This window comes from Eptesicus fuscus, chromosome 1 (assembly GCF_027574615.1).
Source record: "Eptesicus fuscus isolate TK198812 chromosome 1, DD_ASM_mEF_20220401, whole genome shotgun sequence".
Lineage (NCBI taxonomy): Eukaryota > Metazoa > Chordata > Mammalia > Chiroptera > Vespertilionidae > Eptesicus > Eptesicus fuscus.
Genome location: NC_072473.1, coordinates 52,622,631 through 52,647,997, shown reverse-complemented (window position 1 = coordinate 52,647,997; position 25,367 = coordinate 52,622,631). Strand labels below are relative to the sequence as shown.

Here is a 25,367-nt window from a genome sequence, read left to right as displayed (position 1 = left end):
TTTATGATTTCCCATCTGATATTTAAGTCCTTTATTCATTTTGAGTTTGTTTTTGTGTATGGTGTAAGTTGGTGATCTAGTTTCATTTTTTTGCATGTATCTGTCCAATTTTCCCAACACGATTTATTGAAGAGATATTCTTGACACCATTGTATGCTCTTGCCTCCTTTGTAAATATTAATTGAGCATAATGGCTTGGGTCGATCTCTGAGTTCTCTGTTCTGTTCCATTGGTCTATATGTCAGTTCTTGTGCCAGTACCAGGCAGTTTTGAGAATAGTGGCTCTGTAGTATAGCTTGATATCTGGTATTATGATCCCTCCAACTTTGTTCTTTCTCAAGATTGCTGCAGGTATTTGGGGTCTTTTTTAATTCCAGATGAATTTTTGGAGAGTTTCTTCTAGGTCTTTGAAACAAGTATGCTCTTGGTATTTTAATGGGGATTGCATTGAATCTGTAGATTGCTTTGGATAGTATAGACATTTTAATGATGTTGATTCTACCATTTTATGAACACGGTATATTCTTCCATTTGTTTATGTTTTCCTCTATATCTTTGTTTAGCGTCCTAGAATTTTCTGAGTACAGGTTCTTTATTTCCTTTGTTAAATTTATTCCTAGGTATCTTAATTTGTTTTAATGCAATAGTAAATGGGATTGTTTTTTGTTTGTTTGTTTGTTTTGTTTTGTTTTTAGTTTCTCTTTTTGTGAGTTCATTATTGGTGAATAAAAAAAGGCATAGATTTGTGGGTGTTAATTTTGTATCCTGCTACATTGCCGAATTCATCTGTTTGTTCTGACATATTTTTGATAGAGTCTTTAGGACTTTTTGTGTACAATATCATGTCATCTGCAAAAAATAAAAATTTTACTTCTTTTTTCCCAATTTGGATGCCTTTTATTTCTTCTTCTTGTGTGATTGCTATGAGTAGCACTTCCAGTACTATCTCAAGCAAGAGTGGTGAAAATGGGCATCCCTGTCTTGTTCCTGTTCATAGGGGAAATGATTTTAGTTTTTGCCCATTGAGTATGATGATGGATGTAGGTTTGTCATATAAGGCTTTTATTATATTGAGGTATGATCCCTTGATTCCCATTTTGTTGAGGGTTTTTATCAAGAAAGGGTGTTGGATTGTGTCAAATGCTTTTTCTACATCAATTAATATGACTATGTGATTTTTATCTCTCAATTTGTTTATGTAATGTATCCTGTTTATTGATTTAGGGATATTGTACCATCCTTGCATCCCCAGGATAAATCCCACTTGGTCATGGTATATGATCTTTCTAATGTAATGCTGAATCTGATTTGCTAGAATTTTGTTGAGGATTTTAACATCTATATTCATGAGGGATATTGACCTGTAATTCTCTTTCTTTGTAGTATCTTTATCTGGTTTGGGGATTAAGGTAATACTGGCTTCATAGAAAGAGCTTAGAAGTGTGCCTTCCTCTTGAATTTTTTGGAATAGTCTGAGGATAGGTTTTCATTTTTCTTGATTGTTTGGTAAAACTCTCCTGTGAAGCTGTCTGGCCCCAGGTTTTATTGTCTGAAAGCTTTTTTATTACTACTTCAATTTCCTTGTTAGCTATCAGCCTGTTGAGATTTTTTATTCTTCTTGATTGAGTTTTCTAAGGTCATATTTTTTTTTTTTTAGGAATATGCTTATTTCGTCTAGGTTGTTTAGTTTGTTGGAGTAAAGATGTTCATTGTATTTTTTTTTTTTAACAATCCCTATTATTTCTGTAGGGTCTCTTGTTATTTTGCCTCTTTCATTTCTGATTTTGTTTATTTGAGTCCTCTCTCTTTGCATCAATCTTGTTTATCCTTTCACAGAATAAGCCCTTGGTTTCATTGATCTTTTATATTGGTTTTTTTTCTATGTCATTTATTTCTGCTCTGATCTTCATTATCTCCTTCCTTCTGCTCACTCTGGGCTTTTCTTTTTATTTTATTTTATTTCATTTCATTTTTTTAAATTTTATTTTATTGTTTAAAGTATTACAAGTAGTAGTACATATATCTCCTTTTTGGCAGCTGTTCTTGTTGCTCTCTTTCTAGTTCTTTAAGTTGTAGAGTTAGATAATTTATTACCAGTTTTTCTTGTTTTTTTGAGGTAGGCCTGTAATGCTATAAACTTCCCACTCAGGACTGCTTTCAGTGAGTCCCATAGGTTTTGGATTGTTTTGTTTTCATTGTCATTCATTTCCAGGATGTTTTTAATTTATTCTTTGATCTCTTTTGTAACCCAATCATTGTTTAATAGCATGCTATTCATCCTCCAACTGTTTGAATTTTTTATTGTTTTTATTATATTTGATTTCTAATATTATACTATTGTGATCTGAAAAGAGATGCTTGATACGATTTCAGTCTTCTTGAATTTGGAGAGATTTTGCCTGTGTCCCAATATGTGTTCTATCTTTGAAAATGACCCATGTGCACTTGAGAAGAATATATATTCCGTAGCTTTGGGGTGAAATGTTCTGAAGATGTCGATTAAGTCCATCTAATCTAGTGAGTCATTTAGGATTGCTGTTTCTTTGCTGATTTTTTGTCTAGAGAATTTATCTAGTGATGTCAGTGAGGTATTAAAGTCTCCTACTATGATTGTATTGCTGTCGATTTCTCCCTTGATATCTTCCAGAAGTGTGTGTGTGTGTGTGTGTGTGTGTGTGTGTGTGTGTGTATTTGGGTGCTCCTGCATTGGGTGTGTATATGTTTATCAGATTTATATTCTCTTGTTGTATCGATCCCTTTAGTATTATGAAGTGGCCTTCCTTATCTCTTGTTATGGCCTTCACTTTGAGGTCTATTTTGTCAAATATAAGTATTGCTACCCCAGCTTTTTTTTTTTTTTTTTTCATTTGCCTGAAAGATATTTTTCCATCCCTTCACTTTCAGTCTGTGTCAGTCCCTTGTTCTGAGGTGGGTCTCTTGTAGACAGCATATATGAGTCATGTTTTCTTATCCATTCAGTCACCCAATGTCTTTTAACTGGCACATGCAATCCATTTACGTTTAAGGTTATTATTGATAGGTACTTGTTTTTTGCCATTTTTATTCTTTATGCCTGTGTTCCTTCTTCCCTTTCTATTTCTTCTTTTTACAACAGTCCCTTTAGCACGTCTTGCATTACTGGTTTGATACTGATAAACTCCATTAGCCTTTTTTTTTTTTTTTTTTTTTTTGGTCTGTGAAGCTCCTTTTTTCCCCTTCAATTTTGAATGATAGCCTTGCTGGATAAAGTATTCTTGGATTCAGTCCCTTGCTTTGCATCACTTTGTATACTTCCTTCCATTCCTTTCTGGCCTGATGTGTTTCTGTTGAGAAATCATTTGATAATCTAATGGGAGATCCCTTGTACATAACTTTCTCTCTCTCTTGCAGCCTTTAACATTCTCTGTTTGTCGTTAATATTTGCCATTGTAGTTATGACGTGTCTTGGTGCCGAACTTTTTGGGTTCTTCTTGTTTGGGACTCTCTATGCTCATGCGACTTTTTTCTTCCCCATATCAGGGATGTTTTCTGACATTATTTCTTCAAAGAGGTTTTCTAACCCTTGCTCCTTTTCTTGTCGTTCTGTCACCCCTATTATACATATGTTGCTTTGTTTCATGTTGTCCCAAAGCTCCTGTCTTTTGATTTTTTTCTCCAATTGCAGTATAGATTGGGTGTGTTTTGCTTCCCTATCTTCTAATTCACTAATTCGTTCCTCTGCTTCTCCCAGTCTACTGTTGAAAGTTTCCATATTGTTTTTTTATTGTAGTTATATCACTCTTTATTTCCTCCTGATTCTTTTTTCCCCAGTTTTTTTAATTTAATAAATCTTTATTGTTCAGATTATTACAATTGTTCCTCTTTTTTCCTCCATAGCTCCCCTCCACCCAGTTCCCACCCCACCCTCTGCCCTTACCCCCCCCACTGTCCTTATCCATAGGTGTATGATTTTTGTCCAGTCTCTTCCCACACCCCCACACCCTTTTCCCCCTGAGAATTGTCAGTCCACTCCCTTTCTATGCCTCTAATTCTATTATATTCACCAGTTTATTCTGTTCATCAGACTTTTTTATTCACTTGATTTTTAGATTCACTTATTGATAGATATGTATTTGTTGTTCATAATTTTTTCTTTACCTTTTTCTTCTTCTTCCTCTTCTTAAAGAATACCTTTCAGCATTTCATATAATACTGGTTTGGTGGTGATGAACTCCTTTAGCTTTTTCTTATCTGTGAAGCTCTTTATCTGCCCTTTAATTATGATTATAGCTTTGCTGGGTAATCTTGGTTGTAGGTTTTTGCTATTCATCACTTTGAATATTTCTTGCCACTCCCGTCTGGCCTGCATAGTTTCTGTTGAGAAATCAGCTGACAGTCGTATGGGTGCTCCCTTGTAGGTAACTAACTGATTTTCTCTTGCTACTTTTAATATTCTCTCTTTGTCTTTTGCTCTTGGCATTTTAATTATGATGTGTCTTGGTGTGGTCCTCTTTGGATTCCTTTTGTTTGGGGTTCTCTGCACTTCCTGGACTTGTAAGTCTATTTCTTTCACCAGGTGGGGGAAGTTTTCTGTCATTACTTCTTCAAATAGGTTTTCAGTATCTTGCTCTCTCTCTTCTTCTGGTACCCCCATAATTCTGATGTTGGTACGTTTAAAGTTGTCCCAGAGGCTCCTTACACTATCTTCCTATTTTTGGATTCTTTTTTCTTTTTGCTTCTTTGTATTTGAAATCTTTGACTTGATTCTTGTGATCCTCTAGTCTGCTGTTAAATCTCTGTATAATATTTTTTTTATTTCAGTCAGTGTATGCTTAATTTCTGATTGGTCCTTTTTCATATCTTCAAGGTTCTCACTAAATTTATCGGCCTTTTCTAGAAAATTCTTGAAAAACCTTATAACCGTGGTTTTGAACTCTATATCCAGTAGTTTGTTTTCCTCCATTTCTTTCATTTGTGACATGTTTCTTTGTCTCCGCATTTTGGCTGCGTCCCTGAGTTGATAGAGTGACTTTGTGTGCTAGGTGTCCTATAGGGCCCAGTGTCTCAGCCTCCCCAGTTATCTGAGGTGGACCCTCTTGGTGCACCCCTTTATGGGCTGTGTGCACAGTCTTGTTGTAGTTAAGCCTTGATTGTTGTTGGCATCACTGGGAGGAATTGACCTCCAGGCCTATTGGCTGTGAGGATCAGCTATGTCTACACTGGGAGAACTTCTGTGCTGGAGACACCCTTATGAGACAAGACTTGCAAAAACCTCTCTGTGCTGGAGACACCCTTATGAGACAAGACTTGCAGCAGCCTTCTGTGCTCAGCTTGGATGGGGTGGAGTCTCAGGGCAGAGCAGACAGCATTGCTTTCCAGTCAGCCCTGCCCTAATAGGCCCCTGTGTCTCAGTGTCCCATGGTAATCACTGTAAGCACCTGTGAGAGAAAGCCGCCCTCGAGTTCCACCTGCTGCCAGACAGTCCAGTTTCTCCCCAAATGAGTCTGGGTCACCAGAGTCTCACCCGGAACTGGAGTTCAGTGCAGTCTGGAGCTTTTGTCTCCCTCCCACTTGAGAAAGCCAGCCACGTACTCAGTTGCCTGCCCTCTCTGCACGTGTGCCTCGGTACCTCTACCTTCCGCAGCTCCTCTGAGTCTCAGTGTGCTTTTCTCTTTCCTGACAGTTCAGTTTCACCTCATATGAGTCTGGGTCCCCATAGTCTTGCCCAGAACTGGAGTTCAACGCAGTTGGGAGCTTTTGTCTCCCTCCCGCTTGAGAAAGCCAGCCGCGCACTCAGTTGCCAGTCTTCTCCACACGCACGTCTCAGTACCTCTGCCTTCCGCACCTCCTCTGAGTCTCAGTGTGCTTGTCTCTTTCCTTCTATTTGTAGAATTTCCACTCAGCCAGCATTCCTGTAGTTCTGGATGATGTCTATTTTGTCTTTTAGTTGTACTTTTGAAATTATTGTGCGAGGCATCAGTTTAGGTGTGTACCTATGCCGCCATCTTGGTTTCTCCTCCTCCTGATTCTTACATAGGTTGTTTATTTTCTCATCCATCCAATTTATGAACTGTATGACCCTTATTCTGAATTTTTTTCTGCCTTATTGCATTCCTCCATTTCATTTAGTTTCTTTTCTGGAGATTCCTCCTTGTCTTTCCTTTGGGAGTTGTTCTTCTGTCTCCCCATTTTTGCTTTCACTAAAGGATCTTGGTGTTAAGACGCACAAGGCCTGTGGCTATAGCGGTGAGCTTTGTGGCAGGTCCCACGGTTGCGCATGGCAGCTGCTCCTCATGGAGTTGCAAGGCATCTGCTCCTCACTCATTTGTGCTATGGCCACTCCCTGTGCATTCGTGGGCAGCCACTGCTCCTTGAGGTGGGTCTCAGGGCGCTGCTCCTTGTACGGTCGTGGGTGGCATCTGCTCATGCGGCTGCTGGAGCAGTCACGGTGCCTGGGGATGCTAAATAAGGTTCAGCTTTTCACACACATGGTCGTTTAGCCTGAGGCTCCTGCATAAGGCTCGGCTGTTCATGCACTTAGTTGCAGAGCCCAGGGCTGCTGCGTAAGGCTCGGCTGTTTGCATGTGCGGTCACAGAGCCCAGGGCTGCTCTGTTAGGCTCGGGTGTTCATGCTCGCAGTTCTGGAGCCAGGGGCTGCTGTGTAAGGCTTAGCTGTTCACGTGCACATGCGGTCGCTGTGCCCAGGGGTGAAGCATCTGGCTGGTGGGAGGGGAACGTGCTCCGGAGCTCACAGTAGCCCTCAGCTGGGGAGGCTGGATTCCCAGTGTCCATGCATCAACGGCAAGGTAGCAGGTCCCTGGCTGGAGTGGCTATAGTATCCCAGGTGGTGTCTGAGAACACCCTGGGTAGAGGTGAGTCTGGGCTCTCCCCTTCAAGATGGCATGGCTTCTGCAGCAGAGCCGGCACTCTGGGAGAGATTATAGCAGTAGCAGAGGCTGCCCAGCTACGCAGGCCCAATCCGCCAGCCCCCGAAGGTCCTGAGAGATCTAGCTGTCCCTCACTCAGACACACACACACCACACGTCCACACACTCCCCTTTCACTCCCTCATTCACATTCTCTCCCTCACTGCCATCCTCTTGGCCACCATCTTGGAATCTCTTTCATAGTTTCTATATCTTTTATTATGCTGTTGAGCATCCTTATAATCATTATTCTGAACTCTATATCTGGTAAATTTATTATCTTCATTTTATTTAGCTCTTGTTCTTTCATTTGTGGCTTATTTTCGTTCTCCCCATTTTGGCTGCCTGTTTGAGTTTGTGTCTGTGTATTAGTTAGTTCTGCTAAAACTTCCAATCTATGGTGCAGGACAATTTCAGATGCTGTTTGAGACTGGCCTGAGTACCCTGTTTTGAGTTATCAGTAATCCACAGCTTTTGGCTCCCTCTCCTGGGGCTGGGTGCCTTTGGAAAGGACCAAGATCCACACCAAGATTTGCTTTTCCTAGCCCCAGGTCCAGAAGGACATCATGCAAAGACTCAAAGCCTCTAGAATCTGATTGTTATGTTCAGTCTTAATTTGCCTCAGGCTATAGACCACAGCAAAGTGTAGACTTTACAGGATGGGTGAGAGGTTTTCCAACAGGGTGGGGCAATTGCTTCCCTCCTGTATGGTAAATGTCTGCCTGTGAAAGATGTCCTCTGCAGTATGAGAGAATGACTCAGCACAAGAAACCAATGGTCTGCCTTCCAAGCTGTAATGCCAGAGCCCCCAACCCTGGATTCTCTTCACACAGCTCTTGTCTACTCTGTCCTCTCTGTGCTGGAGTCCAAGGTAAGTGGCTGCACACGAAATTCTGTGCATTGGCCCTTTACAATGGTGCCTGCATTTCCAGCCATCTTTCCCTGGTAGACAACAATCCCACTGCTTTTCACAGCTAGATTGTATGTGGGTATCTTTCTCAGTTCTGGTGCTCTTGTCTGGGAAGCCCAACTTAGGGTTTAGACCCCAGAGTTCTTAGTGGAAATCCCCCCCCCCCCCCCCCGCAGCTGAGATATCTCTCTGGAACTTTAGCTGCTTCCTGTGGGAGCCTGGCCAGACCTCTCACACCTCTGGACTTCCTACCAGTCTCTCTGCAGTCTCTACTTTCAGTCCTTGGTTATCAGAGTTCTCTCCAGCTAGTCTTCAGTTGATTATTCAGGATGTTTTTTTCTGTATTTTAGTTGTAATTCTAGTTTGGTCCTGGGAGAGTGTCAGTGTAGCTTTCACTATATCTTCTGCCATTTTGGAACTTCTCCTTTGATGTTGAATTTGGTAGTATAGTTTTTCTACATCTACTGACATGATCAATTTTTTTTAATGTTTGTTAAAATTATCAGTTACATTGATTTTTCAACTGTTAAACTAATACTGCATTCCTTAGGTAAGCTCCTCTTATTCATGATATATTCTCCTTTTTATATAATATTATATTTAATATGCTGTTTGTTTTAAAATATTTTTACATGTGTCTATGACTGATATTGGTCTGTATTTCTCTTTTCCTGTAATGTTTTTGGTTTTGCCTTCTGGGTAATACTGACTTCATAAAATGAGCTCAAAAATACACCCTCCTTTTCAACTTTCTAGAAGACTTTCTGTTGCTCAGTGGTATTAATTTATTTTTTTAATGTCTGGTAGAGTTCACCAGTGAAGCCATTTGGGCATGGATTTTTCTTTATAGGGTGGTTTTTAATTATAAACTCAATTTCTTTAATAGATATAGGGCCATTCCCCTTATCTATTATTTTCTTATTGAGTTTTAGTAGATTGTTTCTTTCAAGAAATTTGACAGCCCAGCCAGCATGGCTCAGTGGCTGAGCATCAACCTATGTACCAGGAGGTCACAGTTCAATTCCTGGTCAGGGCACATGCCCAGGTTGTGGATTTGATCCCCAGTGTGGGGCATTCAGAAATCAGGCAATCAATGATTCTCTCTCATCATTAATGTTTCTGTCTCTCCCACTCTCTTCCTCTCTGAAATCAATAAAAATATTTAAAAAAAAGAAATTTGTCAGTTTCACCTAAGTTGAAATTATTGGCCTGAAGTTAATCATTATTTCTCCATGCCCTAGCTGGTTTGGCTCAATGGATAGAGCGTCAGCCTGCGGACTGAAGGGTCCCAGGTTCTATTCCTGCCAAGAGCACATGCCTGGGTTGTAGGCTTGATCCCCAGTAGAGGGCAAGCAGGAGGCAGCTAATCAATGGTTCTCTCTCATCATTGATGTTTCTATCTTTCTCTTCTTCTCCCTTCCTCTCTAAAATCAATAAAATATATTTTTAAGAAATCATTATTTCTCCCTTATTAGCTTTTTTAAATCTGTAAAAGCTATATTGATATCACCTTTCTCATTCCAAATATTTGTAATTTATGTCTTCTGTCATTTTCTTTTTGTCAGAGTGACTGGAAGTTGGTCAATTTTATTGGGCTCATAGAACCAGTTTTTGGTATTATTAATTTTTCTCTACTTTTTTCTGTTTTCTATTTTCTTTATGTTCTGAATTTAGTAATTTCTATTATTCTGCTTATTTTGAGTTTCATTTGATTTTCTATTTCCAATTTCCAAAGGTGAAAGCTAAGGTCATTGATTTAAGACCTTTTCTTATCTAATATAAATAGTTAATGCTATAAATCACCTTCTAAGTATTGCTTTAGTGATGATTCATAAATTTTTATATGTTGTGTTTTCATTTTAATTCAGTTCGAAATACTTTCTAATATGACTTTTGATTTCTTTGAATTATTTAGGAATGTGCTACTTATTTTCGAAATATTTCCTGATTTCCAGATAACTTTCTTTTATTAATTTTTTTAACTTTGAGGTATAATTTATATTCCATAAACTATAGTATATTTTTCTGGTGTGGGGTCGTGTGTTCTATAGATGTCAGTCAGGTCAAGTTGGTTAATAGTGTTAAATGTACTGTGTTCTTGCTGATTTTCTATTTGTTCTATTAATTATTGAAAGAGGATTTTGAAATCTTTGACTATAATTATGGATGTGTTCTATTCTCTTTGCAGTTTGATTGGTTTTTGCTTCTTGTATTTTGAAATTTTTTTATTGGGTACATGAATATTTAGAATTGTTATGTAATCATAATGAATTTATTTTTTATCATAATGAAATAACCTTCTATCACTGGTAATATTCTTTGCTCTGAAATATATTTTATCTGATATTAATATAACCCTCCATGTTTCTTTTGATTATCTTATCCTTTTTCTTTTAACTGATTTTGTCTTTATATTTAAAGTGTATTTCTTCTAGGTAGCATATGGTTGAAAGTTGCTTTCTGTAATCCTATTTATCTCTGCCTTTTAATTGGGTCATCTAGACCATTATATTTAACATGATTATTGATATGGTTAGGTTTCAATTTAGCATCTTGTGATATGTCTCATCTCTTCTTTGATGCCATTTTACTTTTTCTGCTTTCTTTTTGATTAATTGAATTTTATTTTTTTTTTTATTATTATTTTTAAATATATTTTATTGATTTTTCACAGACAGGAAGGGAGAGGGACAGAGAGCTAGAAACATCGATGAGAGAGAAACATCGTCCAGCTGCCTCCTGCACGCCCCCCACCGGGGATGTGCCCGCAACCAATGTACATGCCCTTGACCAGAATTGAACCCGGGACCTTCCAGTCCACAGACCGACGCTCTATCCACTGAGCCAAACTGGCTTCTTATCTTATTTTGGCTTATTAGCTGTAATTCTTTTTTACTAGGGTCTTTCCGCAGCTAGGGTTCAGGAATCTGGAGAAGAGCTGCACATAAATGAATAACTAGACAAGAAATATAAATTTGGAAGGCATTTTGGGGGAGCCATATGGAAACTTAGCTCTAGTGACTAAGCTCTCTGAATGTCTGGATGCACAGCTTTTTATTCACACATTTTGCCCTTTAGCAAAACAGATATACATATCAAAGGTAAGGTTTGGTAAACAATAAAGGACCATCAGGTTAGGGGAATTGCCCTCAGCTGTTTGGCAACAGGTAATAATATGCAGATCTTCAGCCCTGCTGAAGCTGTCCGTCAGCCTTCTGACGAGTTTCTCGCATTTATTATGCTAACTACTGTACTTAGCCGCCAGCATATCCCCCATTTTTGCTTTAATAAATTTATCAAGAATGTATGCCATTTGCAGAGCTTGGGTCCTTTTAAGATTTTTAAATTCGATGGAAAGGATTGAGTACTTTCATGTCCTTTTAAATTGCTGCCAGGCATCAAAGGAACTAGTCTGCAGTAAGCTCCTTTCTGGGCCAACAGTTCTTTGAATCCCCTTTCCAATCACTGTCTAATAGTTTTTTATGGGTTCCCTTCTCAATCACTGTCCCCTGTGACATGACAGCAATGATATTCTAGTTCTGGATGGTGGACAAACGGTGAGCAATGGCAATGCAGGTCCGACCTTCTTTGGCTTGGTCCTGGGCAACCTGCAGCAACGCAAAGCTGCTGATGGCTAGCATGGCAAGGTGTCTTTACCATCCCCCATCTCTGGACTGTATCTCCTCTGTCTCATCAGTGTGTTGCTTGGGGCCACTGCTATCTGTGGTTGGAGTAGTCTGGTCAGTTCCTCTCTCGGATCCATTGTTGCAGGAATCCACACAGGCTTGGAAGAGTTTTCTGGAACTACACAAGCATAAGGTTAATAAAGGGATCTTTCTATAAACTAGACTCTCAGGATCTTTTTATTTTGCCCAAACCATTTTCCTTTGGCTTATTCTGACACCATGTGTGTCTTGCCATCAGCATTACAAGTGAAAAAAAAATTTAAAGTGAAAAAATTTAAAGTAATTAAGGCTTGATGTAATTTACTTACAGGAGATTACTCCACTATCCCCCCTTTTTTGTTTTAAATCATAAGGACATTTTTTGCTTGCTGTACAATATTTTGGCTTTTGAAAATCTAACAATGCAGCCTTGATAGCTTTTAATTCAATTCTTAGTACAGAAGTATGACTGCTCTGAATTCATTGCATGATAAGCAGGTTTTACTATGAGATGAACTATCAGTAAAAAATAGTTAATGCTCCAGGAATAGGTTCTTACCTAGTACAATTAAGTTCCCCTGAATATTCACTTATTTCAATTTGCCATTTTAAATCAGTCTGAAATAAGGCTTATTTTCTAACTTCATTTGTCCTTGGCTGTGGACAGTAAATGACATTAATTGAATTTCTGCTATCAGTCTTTGAGTATACCCACATTAGCTTTGTTTAGGAAGGCAAAATACAAATTACTTTTCTTTTTGAGGCCTAATACATTAACTTTTAATTACAGTTTTCCAGACATTTGAAGGAAACCTCTCTTTATTTCTTCCCAGAGTAATTACTAGGCCACATTTAGGAAGTTTTTTTAAAAAACCGTTTTTCTTTCTTTTAAACCAAGCAACACACTTGGTTTCTTTTCAGATGCTGGCTCATACTGCCATGCTTATATTTTAAGTGACTCTCTTTACTTATGGTGACTATTAATGATCAGATTTAATGCTTGAATAATAACCTTGAGTTTGCCCTATAAATAGTAGTGGAGGAGATTTTTAAATTTCTCCTTTTTATTAAGCTTAAAATTTACATTTAAGCAGTATTCTTTTGGGCTAGTGTTCATTTGCATACACAGAGGGATCATGGGAGGTCTCTGGAACTATTTCAGAGGACTTTACTAGAATCAATTGTTTATAAAAATATTGGCTTCTTATATAACTGAAATTATATGAGACCTTGATTATATTATAAAAAGCTAATTTATTAAGTAATCAAAGTAGACATATTTATTGAAAAAGCAAAGCAAGCAAACTTATACGTTTGACCTATAAAGTACAGATGCTGCCCTACCCCTCAGCCTATTTGAAAAGCAGGCTGCCTGGGGCTTTTGTTTTTAAAATTCTGTTGCTTTTGTTTTTTAAAATTCCGCTGCTGAAGAAATATTCAGCAACTTTGCCTTGCCCTCCCTTAGAGGTTAAAACCTTTATAACATTTAAAATATATGTATATAAATAAAATATAGTTATTAGTTTTTATTTGATAAAGCTTTCCACGTGATTTCAAGTATATTAGATCGGCCTAATTTAAAAATATTTCTTTTAAGAAGAGAGAATAAATTCTTGGATCACTCCAGGGCCCTTGGATATCCAAAGTCATCTCTTGGTTAAATTCTTGACATTTAACTTGGAAAGATGTATATAAAATAAAGATTATATTATATACTTTTTATAATTATTCTAAAAGATATTAATTAAATTAACTTGGTTTTATATTAAAAATTTGGTTGAGACCACAGAATTAATCCTCTTTATTAATTAGACCATATAAAATATTATATTCTAGTTTGAAATTTTACCACACATAAAGACTATATTTTGAAATACTAATTTCTCTAGAGAAAATACAAGAATTATTTTCTCAAAAATAAATTTCTATACTTTATGTATTTTGTTATCACAACTATATGATTTCTCCTAACTTAATTAGAACTTTAAACTTTTAGAAGCCTCAAATTTTAGGTGCCAAGTTAAATACTTAGCATTTTTCAGATTAGCAATAACTTCATATTTTTAAGAATATATTTCAAATAAAATGCAAGATATATTTAATTAATAGATTCAAATCTGTCCTCTAGATTTTTCATATGAGGCAAACTCAGATTAACATTTCAATATTTTGTCATTTCAAAATACCTAGATATTTAATAAATTTTTATCATTTAATTTAGCAAACTTCAAAGCTCCAACTTGTCAGAGGCTCTGGAAAACCACATTTCTGGCTGGCAAAAAGAGAGGGAAGCCGGGAAGCAAGCTTGTAGCTATTTAAATGTAAAATCGCCACATTCTTTCTGCTGGGGGAAATGTGACTAGCCCCCTCCTTCAACAAGGAGCGAACCCCCACTATTAATATACCTATAATTATAACTGAAAAGCTTTACTACAAATTCTTTATTTTAGCTATATCAATCTATTTATGTTTCAACAATTTTGAGATTTAAAGCCAATTATTATCCAAGGCATTTTCTTTGGCAAATTCTGTAACAGAGATAATTACTGACTTTCTAGCGGCCTTAATGTTAACCTTGGAATGTGGTCCATTATTATTCAAAAACTACCCTTTATTATGGAAATACCAATCTTATTGCCCTAACTCAGCCTGTATTTTTTCTTTTGGGTCATTTTAACCATCTTTTTTCTTTTGAGAAAAACAGTCTTGGGGTTTATTCTATAGCATCTGTAAAGAGATTGAGCTTAGCCCAAAACCTGTACAAAATTGGGCGGAGCACTCTTTTGTTTTAAAGCTAGCTTTCTCTCTTTATGAGTACAGAAATCCCAGATGCATTCCTAAATTCTGCTAAATTTTTAAATGACTGACCAGGAAATAAAAATCATGGCAAAAATAAGACTTTTTAATAGCACTCTCAGGAGTGGGCATGCATTTTACAGGATCACCACATGTCTCCCCACCTCCACATCCTGTTTCCTCTGGGGAAATTCAGTAAATGGTCTGGCCACCCAGGTGGTTTCTTTTCCCAATTAAACTAAAGCCATGCTTAATAAACTAACAATAAACACATCAAACCAAACAAAAAATGACAGATAAAACAGACAAGCAATCAACCATAACTCATAGACAAGAGTTAATAAATCACAGTTCTTTTTCTGGAAATTTTTCTCCATAGCATTAACTACCCTTTAAAGTTATTTTAGCTAAACTCTGCCTGCCCCAAGGCATCTGTAATTTTTAAACAAAGCACCAGAGTCTCTCTGCAAGAGCGTTAACAGCTCCACCCTTTCTAATTGCCAAGTCTTTCCACACTAGAGGCAGAGGATCCAGCAGCTTTTTAGTAATTGCAGACTTTTGATCCCCAATACGAATTAGGCATTTTGCAATTTGAACAAGAACCCACATAGTTAAATGTGACAATGGCACTCTTTTTCCTTGAGCCTGATTTAAGAAAGTACCTTTTGACATTTTAATTTTTTTATAATTTTGCCTTTAAACCCCATTATAGCCTGGCTTGAAAAAGACGTCCTCGCCCTCTTTGGATCGCGACTTCCAAAGCTGATACGAGCTTTACACACAGTGAATCTCCCCACCGAATTTTTGGTGACCCCCACCTTTACCGGTGATCCCCACTTTTACTGGTGATTAACTTCTTTTCTTCCCTCTGGCAAATCTTCTCCTCCAGATGTCCCTTGTTGAGGTGCCATAAATGCTAGGGTCTTTCCGCAGCTAGGGTTCAGGAATCTGGAGAAGGGGTGCACATAAATGAATAACTAGACAAGAAATATAAATTGGAAGGCATTTTGGGGGAGCCATATGGAAACTTAGCTCTAGTGACTAAGCTCTCTGAATGTCCGGATGTACAGCTTTTTATTCACACATTTTGCCCTTTAGCAAAACAGATATACATATCAAAGGTAAGGTTTGGTAAACAATAAAGGACCATCAGGTTAGGGGAATTGCCCTCAGCTGTTTGGCAACAGGTAATAATATGCAGATCTTCAGCTTTTGCTAAAGCTGTCCTTCAGCCTTCTGATGAACTTCTCACATTTATTATGCTAACTACTATACTTAGCCTCCAGCTCTTTTTCTGTTATTTTAATTGTTACTTAAGGTCTTTATTACATGTATATATATAACTTATCATAATCTACCTTTAAGACATAAAGGAATATAATACTATCATTCATTTATTTTACTTCATTCTGTATTATATTTCATTTAATGGATGTACCAAAATGTATTTAGCCTGCTTTCATATTTTACTCTTGTAAATATTGCTGGATGAACATTTGTTTTTGTTTTAAATATATTTTATTGATTTTTAGAGAGAGAGAGGAAAGGAGGGGTATAGAGATAGAAACATTGATGAGAGAGGAAGTCATTGATTGGCTGCCTCCTGCATGGCCCCAACTAGGGATCAAGCCCACAACCCAGGCATATATCCTGACTGGGAATTGAACTGGCAACCTCTTGGCTCCTGAGTCAACGCTCAACTGTTGAGCCACACCAGCTGGGCTGGATGAACATTTTTGTATGTTTTTGTTTACATATATATACATAGGATATATTCACAGAGGTGAATTGCTCAGTTGGGCATTTTTCTGACAGTTTAGCAATTTAGATGACTATGAAAATTAACCATTGTTTTAAAGATGTTAGTGCTCATAAAATGAGTTCCAAAGTCACTGTGATATCATTAACCATTGATAGCTATTATCTTTGATAAAAGTATCTCATGTTTTGAATTGTTTCCTTGTTTTCAGCTCTGCAAGCAATTACCACTTTAGAAAATTTATTAACAACTGAAGCATTAGAAGGGAATGACCCACTTGCAGATACAAGTTCACCTGTCAAGATTTTCAATTTAGCTGCCCAGTTTGCTCTAGAGGTAACTCTTATGTATACATTTATGGATTTTTTTGCCTCTTTTTCATTTTGTGAGATAATTAATGGAATCATCATTAGGTAGGCACAGGAGAGGCCTTCTCTTATTTCCTTTACTATTTAACCTCATATTTTCTCACCAAGCTTGGTTGCAGCATTTCTTTATTTCTCTTCATTTCTTTCTAATGTGAAGTAAATGAAACAGTGAGGTAACAGATTTGTGCTTAAAACTACAGAAAAAAACAAATATAATAAAATGTTAAATTTTAAAAGAAACACCAGATTTAAAATGCTACACCATGCAAACAAATACAGTAGTTATCTATTTAGAAACTTGTCTTTCTCATCAATTTGGGAAGAAAAAGCACACAAAACAGTTTAAATCCCTGTGGATCTTTTAATTTCTTAACCACAAAACAATTTTATTTTAGAAATAATAAATATTTTCACCCCTGTTTTTTACTTGCAAAATCTGCATAGGATTAGGAAAAGCATTGTAGCAACTGTGGAGCTCTTAGACTTGGTGATAGGCTAGATTTGATTACTGGCTCTACAACTTAAGTACTTAACTTCTTTGAGTCTTAATTTCATTGTTTGTAAAGTAAAGGTAATACCTACCAACAGAATTGTGGAAATTAACTGAGTAGGTAATTGAAAATGTGATTTGAAGCTTAATATACAACTATGATGTTTTTGTTCTTATCTTATATAATAAAAGGGTAATATGCAAATAAACCAAATGGCAGAACAACCAACCAACCAATCAAAGTGTAATATGCTAATGATATGCTAAGACTGCTCAGCTGCTCGCTATGATGTGCACTGACCACCAGGAGGCAAATGCTCTGACTAGTAGGTTAGCTTGCTGCTGGGGTCTGGCTGATCAGGACTGAGAGAGATGGTCCAGACACTCCCTGGAGCCCTCCCGCGGTCCTTCCCTGGCCTGATCGTGCACCAGTGGGGTCCCTCAGCCTGGCCTGTGCCCTCGTAATCCGGGACCCCTTGGGAGCTGGTTTCAGCCTGATCCTGCAGGCCACTCCCCTTGGGAGGGCGCCAGACACAGGGCTCATGGCTGGCGAACACTGCTGTGGCAGCGCGAGCCTCTCCTGATTGGGACAAATTGGGTGCGAGCCCGCGGCAGGCACAGTAAGGCCAGGATGACCAGGAGTGGCAGGTAGGAGGTGCAGGTGGCTTTGGACTGCAGGCCACACAGAGGGACCCCACCCATGCACAAATTCGTGCACTGGGCCTCTAGTTAATATATATACAACCTGGCCACAGCAGCTAACTCTTCTACTTTATCTCATATTACTCCCCTATGTCATCATCATACGTCTGATGGTGGGGTAAATGAGAAGGTATATTAAGACCAAAAAAATGAAGCCAGCAACTATATAGAATATAACAGAATTTATTATAGGGTAATTTATCCCTGGGAAAATTTGGTTGGATTGGAACAGATAGCCCAGCAATTCTGTACAGGTTATTCTCCACTACTAGACTCCTGTTACAATACTTTTTCATAGCATAACTTGGGTACTAATGATTGCCAGGACAAAGGGCAAAGAATACAGTAGCATCAGAGGCCATACCTCTTGATGGCCTTGTGATAGTTGATTGTTTATAATTGATACTATTACCAGCTTGGCATCTCAGTTGATGCCATTCTGGCTGTTTCAACAAAAATATTTATGGCTATATTTTAAGGAATACAAATAATCATCAATTAGAAGGCTTTCATATGCTTGCTAAGGACAATGAGGTTGGTCAAAGGTCACAGTAGGAAACTTAAAAGTGAAATGAAATCCGGGACACAGAGATGCCGTTGGTTTTGTTCACATCTACATCTATACATCATAGTAATATAAGTCACCATACATTAGTCACAAGATCTAAAATAGTGGAGACATAAGCCCATCATCACTCCAACCAAGCATAATGTCTCTCAAACACGCCAATCACATTCCTTTTTATGTGTCTTATTTATACCATCCCATCCTTCAAAAAATATTCTTGCTTATTTAGATGGTACCCTTTCCAAAGCCCAACCTAAGGTTTCCCTCCACTGTAGAGACTTCCCAAATTAATTCCAGTCTTCACTGTTCTCTTCCTATTCTGAATTTTAGTGATTTGTAACATGTATGCTAGTTATTTGGTCTTTATTATACATTTTGCCTTATATTGCTAATGCACGGCTTGTCTATCCAAATTGATTTGTGAGATCTTTGAGGACCATATTTTTAGCACCTAGCCCAGTGATGGCGAACCTATGACACGCGTGTCAGCACTGACACGCGTAGCCATTTCTGATGACATGCGGCCGCTGAGGCGGCCGCATGCCGAGGATGAAACATTTGCGAAATAATGTTTTTTCCTCAAAGTGACACACTACCCGAGTTATGCTCAGTTTTTTGGCGAACTGACCTAACCCAATATCTTGCCCAGAGTAGTTACTAAATACAGTTTGAGTGATATGTGTCTTGATATTAATAAATAGGGTAATAGGACTCTTGGAGGAGGAAAATATTTGGCAGATACAGATATAGGATATATTTGTGTAGGATGGTGAGGAGGAGGAAGTGAAAAAAATTTGGTAGTGGGAAAGCCAAAGGCAAATATCTTTTTAAAGGAAGGTTTATAAATTTACATTTGATATGGAAAGCAGAAGAATTATGAAACTGTACTTCAGAAAAGGGAAATAGTTTTAATAAGAAGAAAGAATCAGAGAAAAACAAACCTGAAAGTAGTTTGAATTAGAGGATGAGTGACCAAACCCCAAAAATTGAGTATATAGTTACAAAAGAACATGTGTAGAATCCAGTTTTCACTTACTATAATTGCTTTATAAATGTCATTTGAAGTGCTAGTGAGGATATATCACTCATTCAGCAAATATTTATTGAGTACCTACCACGTGCCAGGTACTGTTCTAGTCTTTTGGGATAACTAAGTAAATGAAACAGTGATATGCCTTCTTTGAGTTTATATTCAGGCAGGAGGAGAGAAGATAATAAACAATAAGTAATAAAATAAGAAAATTTATATAATATATTATAACTTAATAGATAATACAGAAAAAATAGAACAGAATAAAAAGGATCAGGAGTGGGATTGGGCTGGATTGATTTATTTTGAATAGGGTAATGTGGATAGGTCTCATTGAGAAGAGGACATTTGTGCAAAGACTTGAAATTGGCGACTTAGCCTTATAAATATACAGGATGGGCAGTGAAGGCAAATAGTATTCTAGGCAGAGGTAAAAGCAATACAAATGCCCTAAGGTAGGTACCAGCAACAGCAAGGAAGACAGTAAGGTTAGAGTGAACTGGGATTAGTAAGAGTTGAAGTCAGAAAGGTAATGGAGAATCTGGACTATGTAGATCCTTATAGGCCAGTGAAAGGAGTTTGACTTTTACTCTGAATGAAATGGGGAACCATTAGAGTGTTGTTAACAGCAGTGACATGATTTGACTTTCATTTAATTAAATGCTCTGACTGTTGTATTGAGACTAGACCATAAGAGGACAAAGGAGACCTGTTAGGAAGTTTTTATAGTACAGTAATCCAGGGAAAAGATGATAGTGACTCACATAAGGAAGATAACAATGGAAATAAATGATAAATGGTTGGATTCTAGATTTATTTTTAATGTAAAACCAACAGTATTTGATGATAGATTGGATGAAGGCTATAAGAAAAAGAGACTGGATCATCAAATGGAGTTGCCATCAACTAAACTATGAAAGGCTGCAAATAGAGCAGGTTTGGGGGGAATCAGGAATTCAATTTTGGACATGATTCATTTGAGATGTCTATGAAAAATCCAAATAGAGATATTAATAGTCAGTTGGATATATGACTAGAGTTTTGGAAAGAGATCTGGGCTGGAGTAAAAGTTTAATGAGAGTCATCTATATATATAAAAAGCCAGCGACCATAATGGCAATAATAACCATAATGACTGGCTACTATGATGCCCACTGTGGCCAGCGAACCGCCCCGATCAGGGGGTGGGACCGGCCAGCCAACCTCATGGCCCCTCCCACTTGCCGACCTGCCCCTGATCAGACTCTCCCACCCCATCAAGAGCAGGGCCGGCCGGCCAAACGCCCCCTCCCTTAACCCCCCAGCCCTGCCCCTGATCAGTCTGCCCCACCACGATAGGCCCGCAGCCCCTCCCCCCAGCTGGCCCACCCCTGATTGCACCCCCCACCCTAATAGGGGGCAGGGCTGGGTGGCCAACCTCCTGCAGCCCCTCCCCATGGCCACCCACAACTGATCACACCCCCCACCCCAATAGGGGGAGGGGCTGGCTGGCCAACCTCCTGCAGCCCCTAGCCCCACCTGGCCCCACCCCATATCGGCCCCCCCCACTCTGATCAGGGGCAGGGCTGGCAGGCCAACCACCCATGCCCTCCCAGGACACTGGGCCCCGATCTGCATCCCCCAATCGCCCGCACTCCCTTCCCCCAGCTGGCCGGGCCCTGATCGGGCTATCGGGGGTGGGCTTGCCAGCCAACCTCCCATCATCTCCTCCTCCCAACAGGCCCAGCCCTGATCCACCCCTATTGGGGCTGGGCCAGGTGGACCCCATCCATGCACGAATTCGTGCACTGGGCCTCTAGTTAATATATAAATGGTATATATGTTTGAGCCTGGAGTTCTCAAACATTAGTGGTTTTGCGGGGAGAAAGATGAACTAACAAAAGAGAAAACATGGATAATGTAGTGTCCTGGAAGCCAAATGTGTTTCAAAGAGGAAAGAGTGATCAACTATGTTGAATGTTACTGCTGATAGGTCAAATACAACAAGGGTTGGAAATTGACCATTGAAGTGTACAATATGGAGGTCATTGGTGAGCTGGAAAAGAACAATTTTGATAAAGTGGTAGGGCAAAAGCCTGACTGGAGTAGGCTTGAGAGAATTGAAGGAAAGGAATTGGATGTAATAAGTATAGACAACTCTTTAGAGGAGTTTGCTACAAAGGGAAGGAAAGAAATTAGGCCTTATGGAGATCAGGATGAAAGAAGTATGATCAAGAGGTTTGTTTGTTTGAGATGAGATGAATGAAAGTGTTTATATCCTAACAGGAATGACCCAGTAAGAGAACAAAAAGTTGACAATGTGAGAGAAAAAGGAGAATTATTAGAGCAATATCTTTAAACCAGCAAGAGGTGATTGACACAAGTGTATAAGTTTAGGGGTTGGCTTTAGGAAGAAACATGGATAATTCATCTATGATAGAAGTTGAGAAGGCAGAGTATGTGGTGTGGTTCCTGGGGTGTGAATAGATGTGGTGGTGGGAATCATGGAAGTTCTTTTCTTGACCGCTTCAGTTTTCTCAGTAAAGTAGGAAAAAGATCATCACCTGAGAATGAGAATGCGAAAAGAGGAGTTGCAGGTATAGAAAAAACAATAAGGTGTAAACTAATCATCCAGAAAATCAAGAAAATGAATTACAAAGGTAATGTGGCATGGTTGCCCAGTAGTATTAAGGCTCATTTGATGAAGTTTTAAAGGAAAGAAAATAATTGTATGGGTTTTTATCCAGCCACTTTCTACTGCATGGATGCAGATATAATAGTCAGTAGAAAGTTGTATTTAACAAGGCTTGTAGTTTTGCCAGAAGAATACAATGCAGCAAAAGAGGGGCAGGAAAATCAAGGAATGATTATAATTAACTAGAGGCCCATTGCATGAAGATTCATGCAAGAATAGGCCTTTCTTCCCCTGGCTTCGCTCCCAGCTGCCCGGGAGCCTGCAAGTCCTCACTCCCAGCCGCCCAGGAGCCTGCAAGTCCTCACTCCCAGCTGCCTGGAAGCCTGCAAGTCTTTGCTCCTGGCTGGAGCGCCTCTCCTGTAGCTCCCTCCGCCCCCCACATTCCCCCTCATAGCAGGCGTTCTGCCCTGCCCAGCTGCTTCGTGCCTGTGCATGCAAATTAACCCACCATCTTTGTTGGGTTAATTTGCATACTCACTCCTGATTGGCTTATGGGCATCACGGAGGTACGGTCAATTTGAATCTTTCTCTTTTATTAGTGTAGATTACCATGGAATTTAGACTAGGTACAGAGGAGGACATCAAGGGGATGAGGGACCATGAAAAATTAGTAGCATCAATGGATTGAAGGTCTTAGTGCAATTGAAGGATTGCTGGGGTAATAAAGAGAGTGAGTTAGAAAGGTAGGAGATGGTGGTCCAAAGTAGAATACATGGAACAGAACAGGATACAAAACTAAGATGAGGGAATGAGGGAGGCACCTAAAGAAGCACTCACTCTCAGGGTCATGCAAGTGCAGAGTTGGTCCTTACATGACCCTGAACGTGAGTGCCTCCTTAAATTTTACACCCTGGGAGCCTCATTTATACAACTTGGCTCACCCTAGTCCCATCCCTGACTGAGAATATGGAAAAGTTGTAAATAATGGACTGAATTTCAGAGAATACAGTGGAAGGATTGAAGGAATTGGGGAGAAATGGAAAAAAGAGGGCAAAATAAGGTATTTACAAAGCCTTATGGAGATCAGGGTACTAAAAAATGAGCATGACCTGAGAGTTTGGGGTTCTTTGGTTACTGTTAAAAAAAACAACACAAAACAGTAATAAAGATTAGTCCTAATGGATTCAAGGTTAACAATGTTATTAGTGTTGCTGGATGGGGAGGAGTGGATTTCTCAGGCCAATATGAACCGGTTCTGTTTTCGTCAATGAGTTGTATCTTCATTCTACCATCTTACAAAATAGCTCTTTTCAGAATACAAAATGAACAAATTTAGATTTTTTTCTTGATCTTAATGAACAGGAATATAAATAACATTTTGTAAATATTACTTGGAGATGTAATTTAACATATTTATCCTTTTTAGAATGGACAACAAATTGCAGGAGAAAAAGCTTTGGAATATTTAGCTCAATATTCAGAAGACCCAGAACAAATCTTTACAGCTTTAAAGTAAGTAATCCATATCCTATGGTTAGGAAAGCATTTCCTCTATTAATCTTACTCTTGGTCTATAAACTTTGCTGAAATAATGCTGATGGGATCAGGCTGTGTCAGTGCCTACTATACAACTGTTTTGTATTTAAAATTGTTTTCAGCTTTATCTATATACTAGAGGCCCAGTGCACAAAATTTGTGCACGAGGGGGGTGTCCCTCAGCCCGGCCTGCACCCTCTCCAATCCTGGACCCCTCGGGGGATGTCTGACTGCCATCTATGACCACTGGCTCCTAACTGCTTGCCTGCCTGCCTGCCTGATCACCCCTAACCCCTCTGCCTGCCTACCTGATCGCCCCTAACCACCTCTGCCTGCCTGATCGCCCCTAACTGCTCCCCTACTGGCCTGATCGCCCCTAACCACCTCTGCCTGCCTGATCGCCCCTAACTGCTCCCCTACTGGCCTGATCGCCCCTAACTGCTCCCCTGCTGGCCTGATCACCCCTAACCGCCTCTGCCTCGCCCTGCACCTGGGACCCAGGATTCCCTCCTCCAGCCGGTCACAGGCACCCAGGACCTGGGCTTCCCTCCCTCTGTCCAGCCACAGGCACCCAGGATGCAGGCCGGCTTCCCCCCCGGGCCAGCCGCAGCCGCAGGGGACTATGGGCAAGCAACTTTTCCTGGGCCACAGCTGCAGGCGCCTGGGACCATGGGGCGGGCGGCTTGTCCCTCTTCCAGGCCACAGCCACAGGTGCAGCCACTGGCGCCTGGGACCACAGGGTGGGTGGCTTGTCCCTCTTCCAGTCCGCAGGTGCAGGTGCAGCTGCTAGCACCCAGGACCGCGGGGTGGGCAGCTTGTCACTCTCCTGGGCCACAGCCTGGCTGGTTCCCATTCCTCTCTCACAAGCTAATTTGTGCCTGTCTGGTCCCCATACCTCTCTCCCCAGCTCATTTGTGCCTGGCTGGTCCCCATTCCTCTCCCCAGCTCATTTGTGCCTGGCTGGTCCCCATGCCTCTCTCCCCAGTGTTGAGTGTCTGAGTAGTTCCGACACGAGGGCGTGAAGGTGTGAGGGCATGGTGACTATTTGCATATTAGCTCTTTGTTATATAGGATATAAAAGCCTAAGCGACTGAATGACCAAATGACCAGTCGACTGGTGACTATGACACACACTGACCACCAGGGAATAGATGCTCAACACAGGAGCTGTCCCCTGGTGGTCAGTGTGCTCCCACAGCTAACCTCCCACAGCCAGCCAACCTCCTGCGGTCTCTCCCCACTGCCAGCCGGCCCCAATCAGCCCCAATAGGGACTGGGCAAGATGGCCCTGATTGCTGGCCAGGCTGAGGGACCCCACCCGTGCACGAATTTGTGCACCAGGCCTCTAGTTGAGATATAATTGACAAATAACAATGTGTAAGTTTAAGATATGCAACCTTATGATTTGATACATGTGTATATTGTGAAATGGTTAGCACAATAAGGTTAGTTAACACATCCATCCCCTCACAAAACTGCAATTTTTGTGTGTGCCTGGTGAGAACATTTAGGATTTACTCTCTTGACAACTTTCAAGTATATCATACATTATTGTTAACTATAGTCACTGTGCTGTACATTAGCTCCCTAGAACTTATTCATTCTATAAGTGGAAGTTTGTAGCCTTTGACCAGCATCTCCCCATTTCCCTCCTCAGCCCCTGATAACCACCATTATACTCAGTTTTTATTTATTTGGTGCTTTTTTAACATCTCTCATGTAAGTGTGATAATACAGTATTTGTCTTTCTTTGCCTGACTAATTTTACTTAGCATAATGTCCATCCATATTGTCGAAAAAGGAAGGATTTCTTTCTTTAATATGGCTGAATGATATTCCATTGTGAAATGTGTGTCTCTTCTGTGTGCATACCATTTTGCTTTATTCATTCATGCAGACACTTAGATTGTTTTTATATCTTGACTATTGTGAATAATGCTGTAGTGAACATGGGAATGCAGATATTTCTTTGAGGTAGCAATTTTCTTTTCTTTGGGTATATACCCAGAAGTGGGGTTACTGGA

The 25,367-nt window shown here is 39.6% G+C and overlaps 1 protein-coding gene across 1 annotated transcript in view; it reads left to right on the top strand.

The window, feature by feature from the left end:
* TEX11 (testis expressed 11) overlaps positions 1 to 25,367 on the top strand; it is a 479,256-nt gene that overhangs the window by 336,585 nt on the left and 117,304 nt on the right. The window contains exons 17-18 of the mRNA XM_054718924.1: positions 16,247 to 16,371; positions 23,234 to 23,319. Of these exons, the coding sequence (XP_054574899.1) occupies positions 16,247 to 16,371; positions 23,234 to 23,319 (211 nt within the window). The remainder of the gene's footprint in view (positions 1 to 16,246; positions 16,372 to 23,233; positions 23,320 to 25,367) is intronic.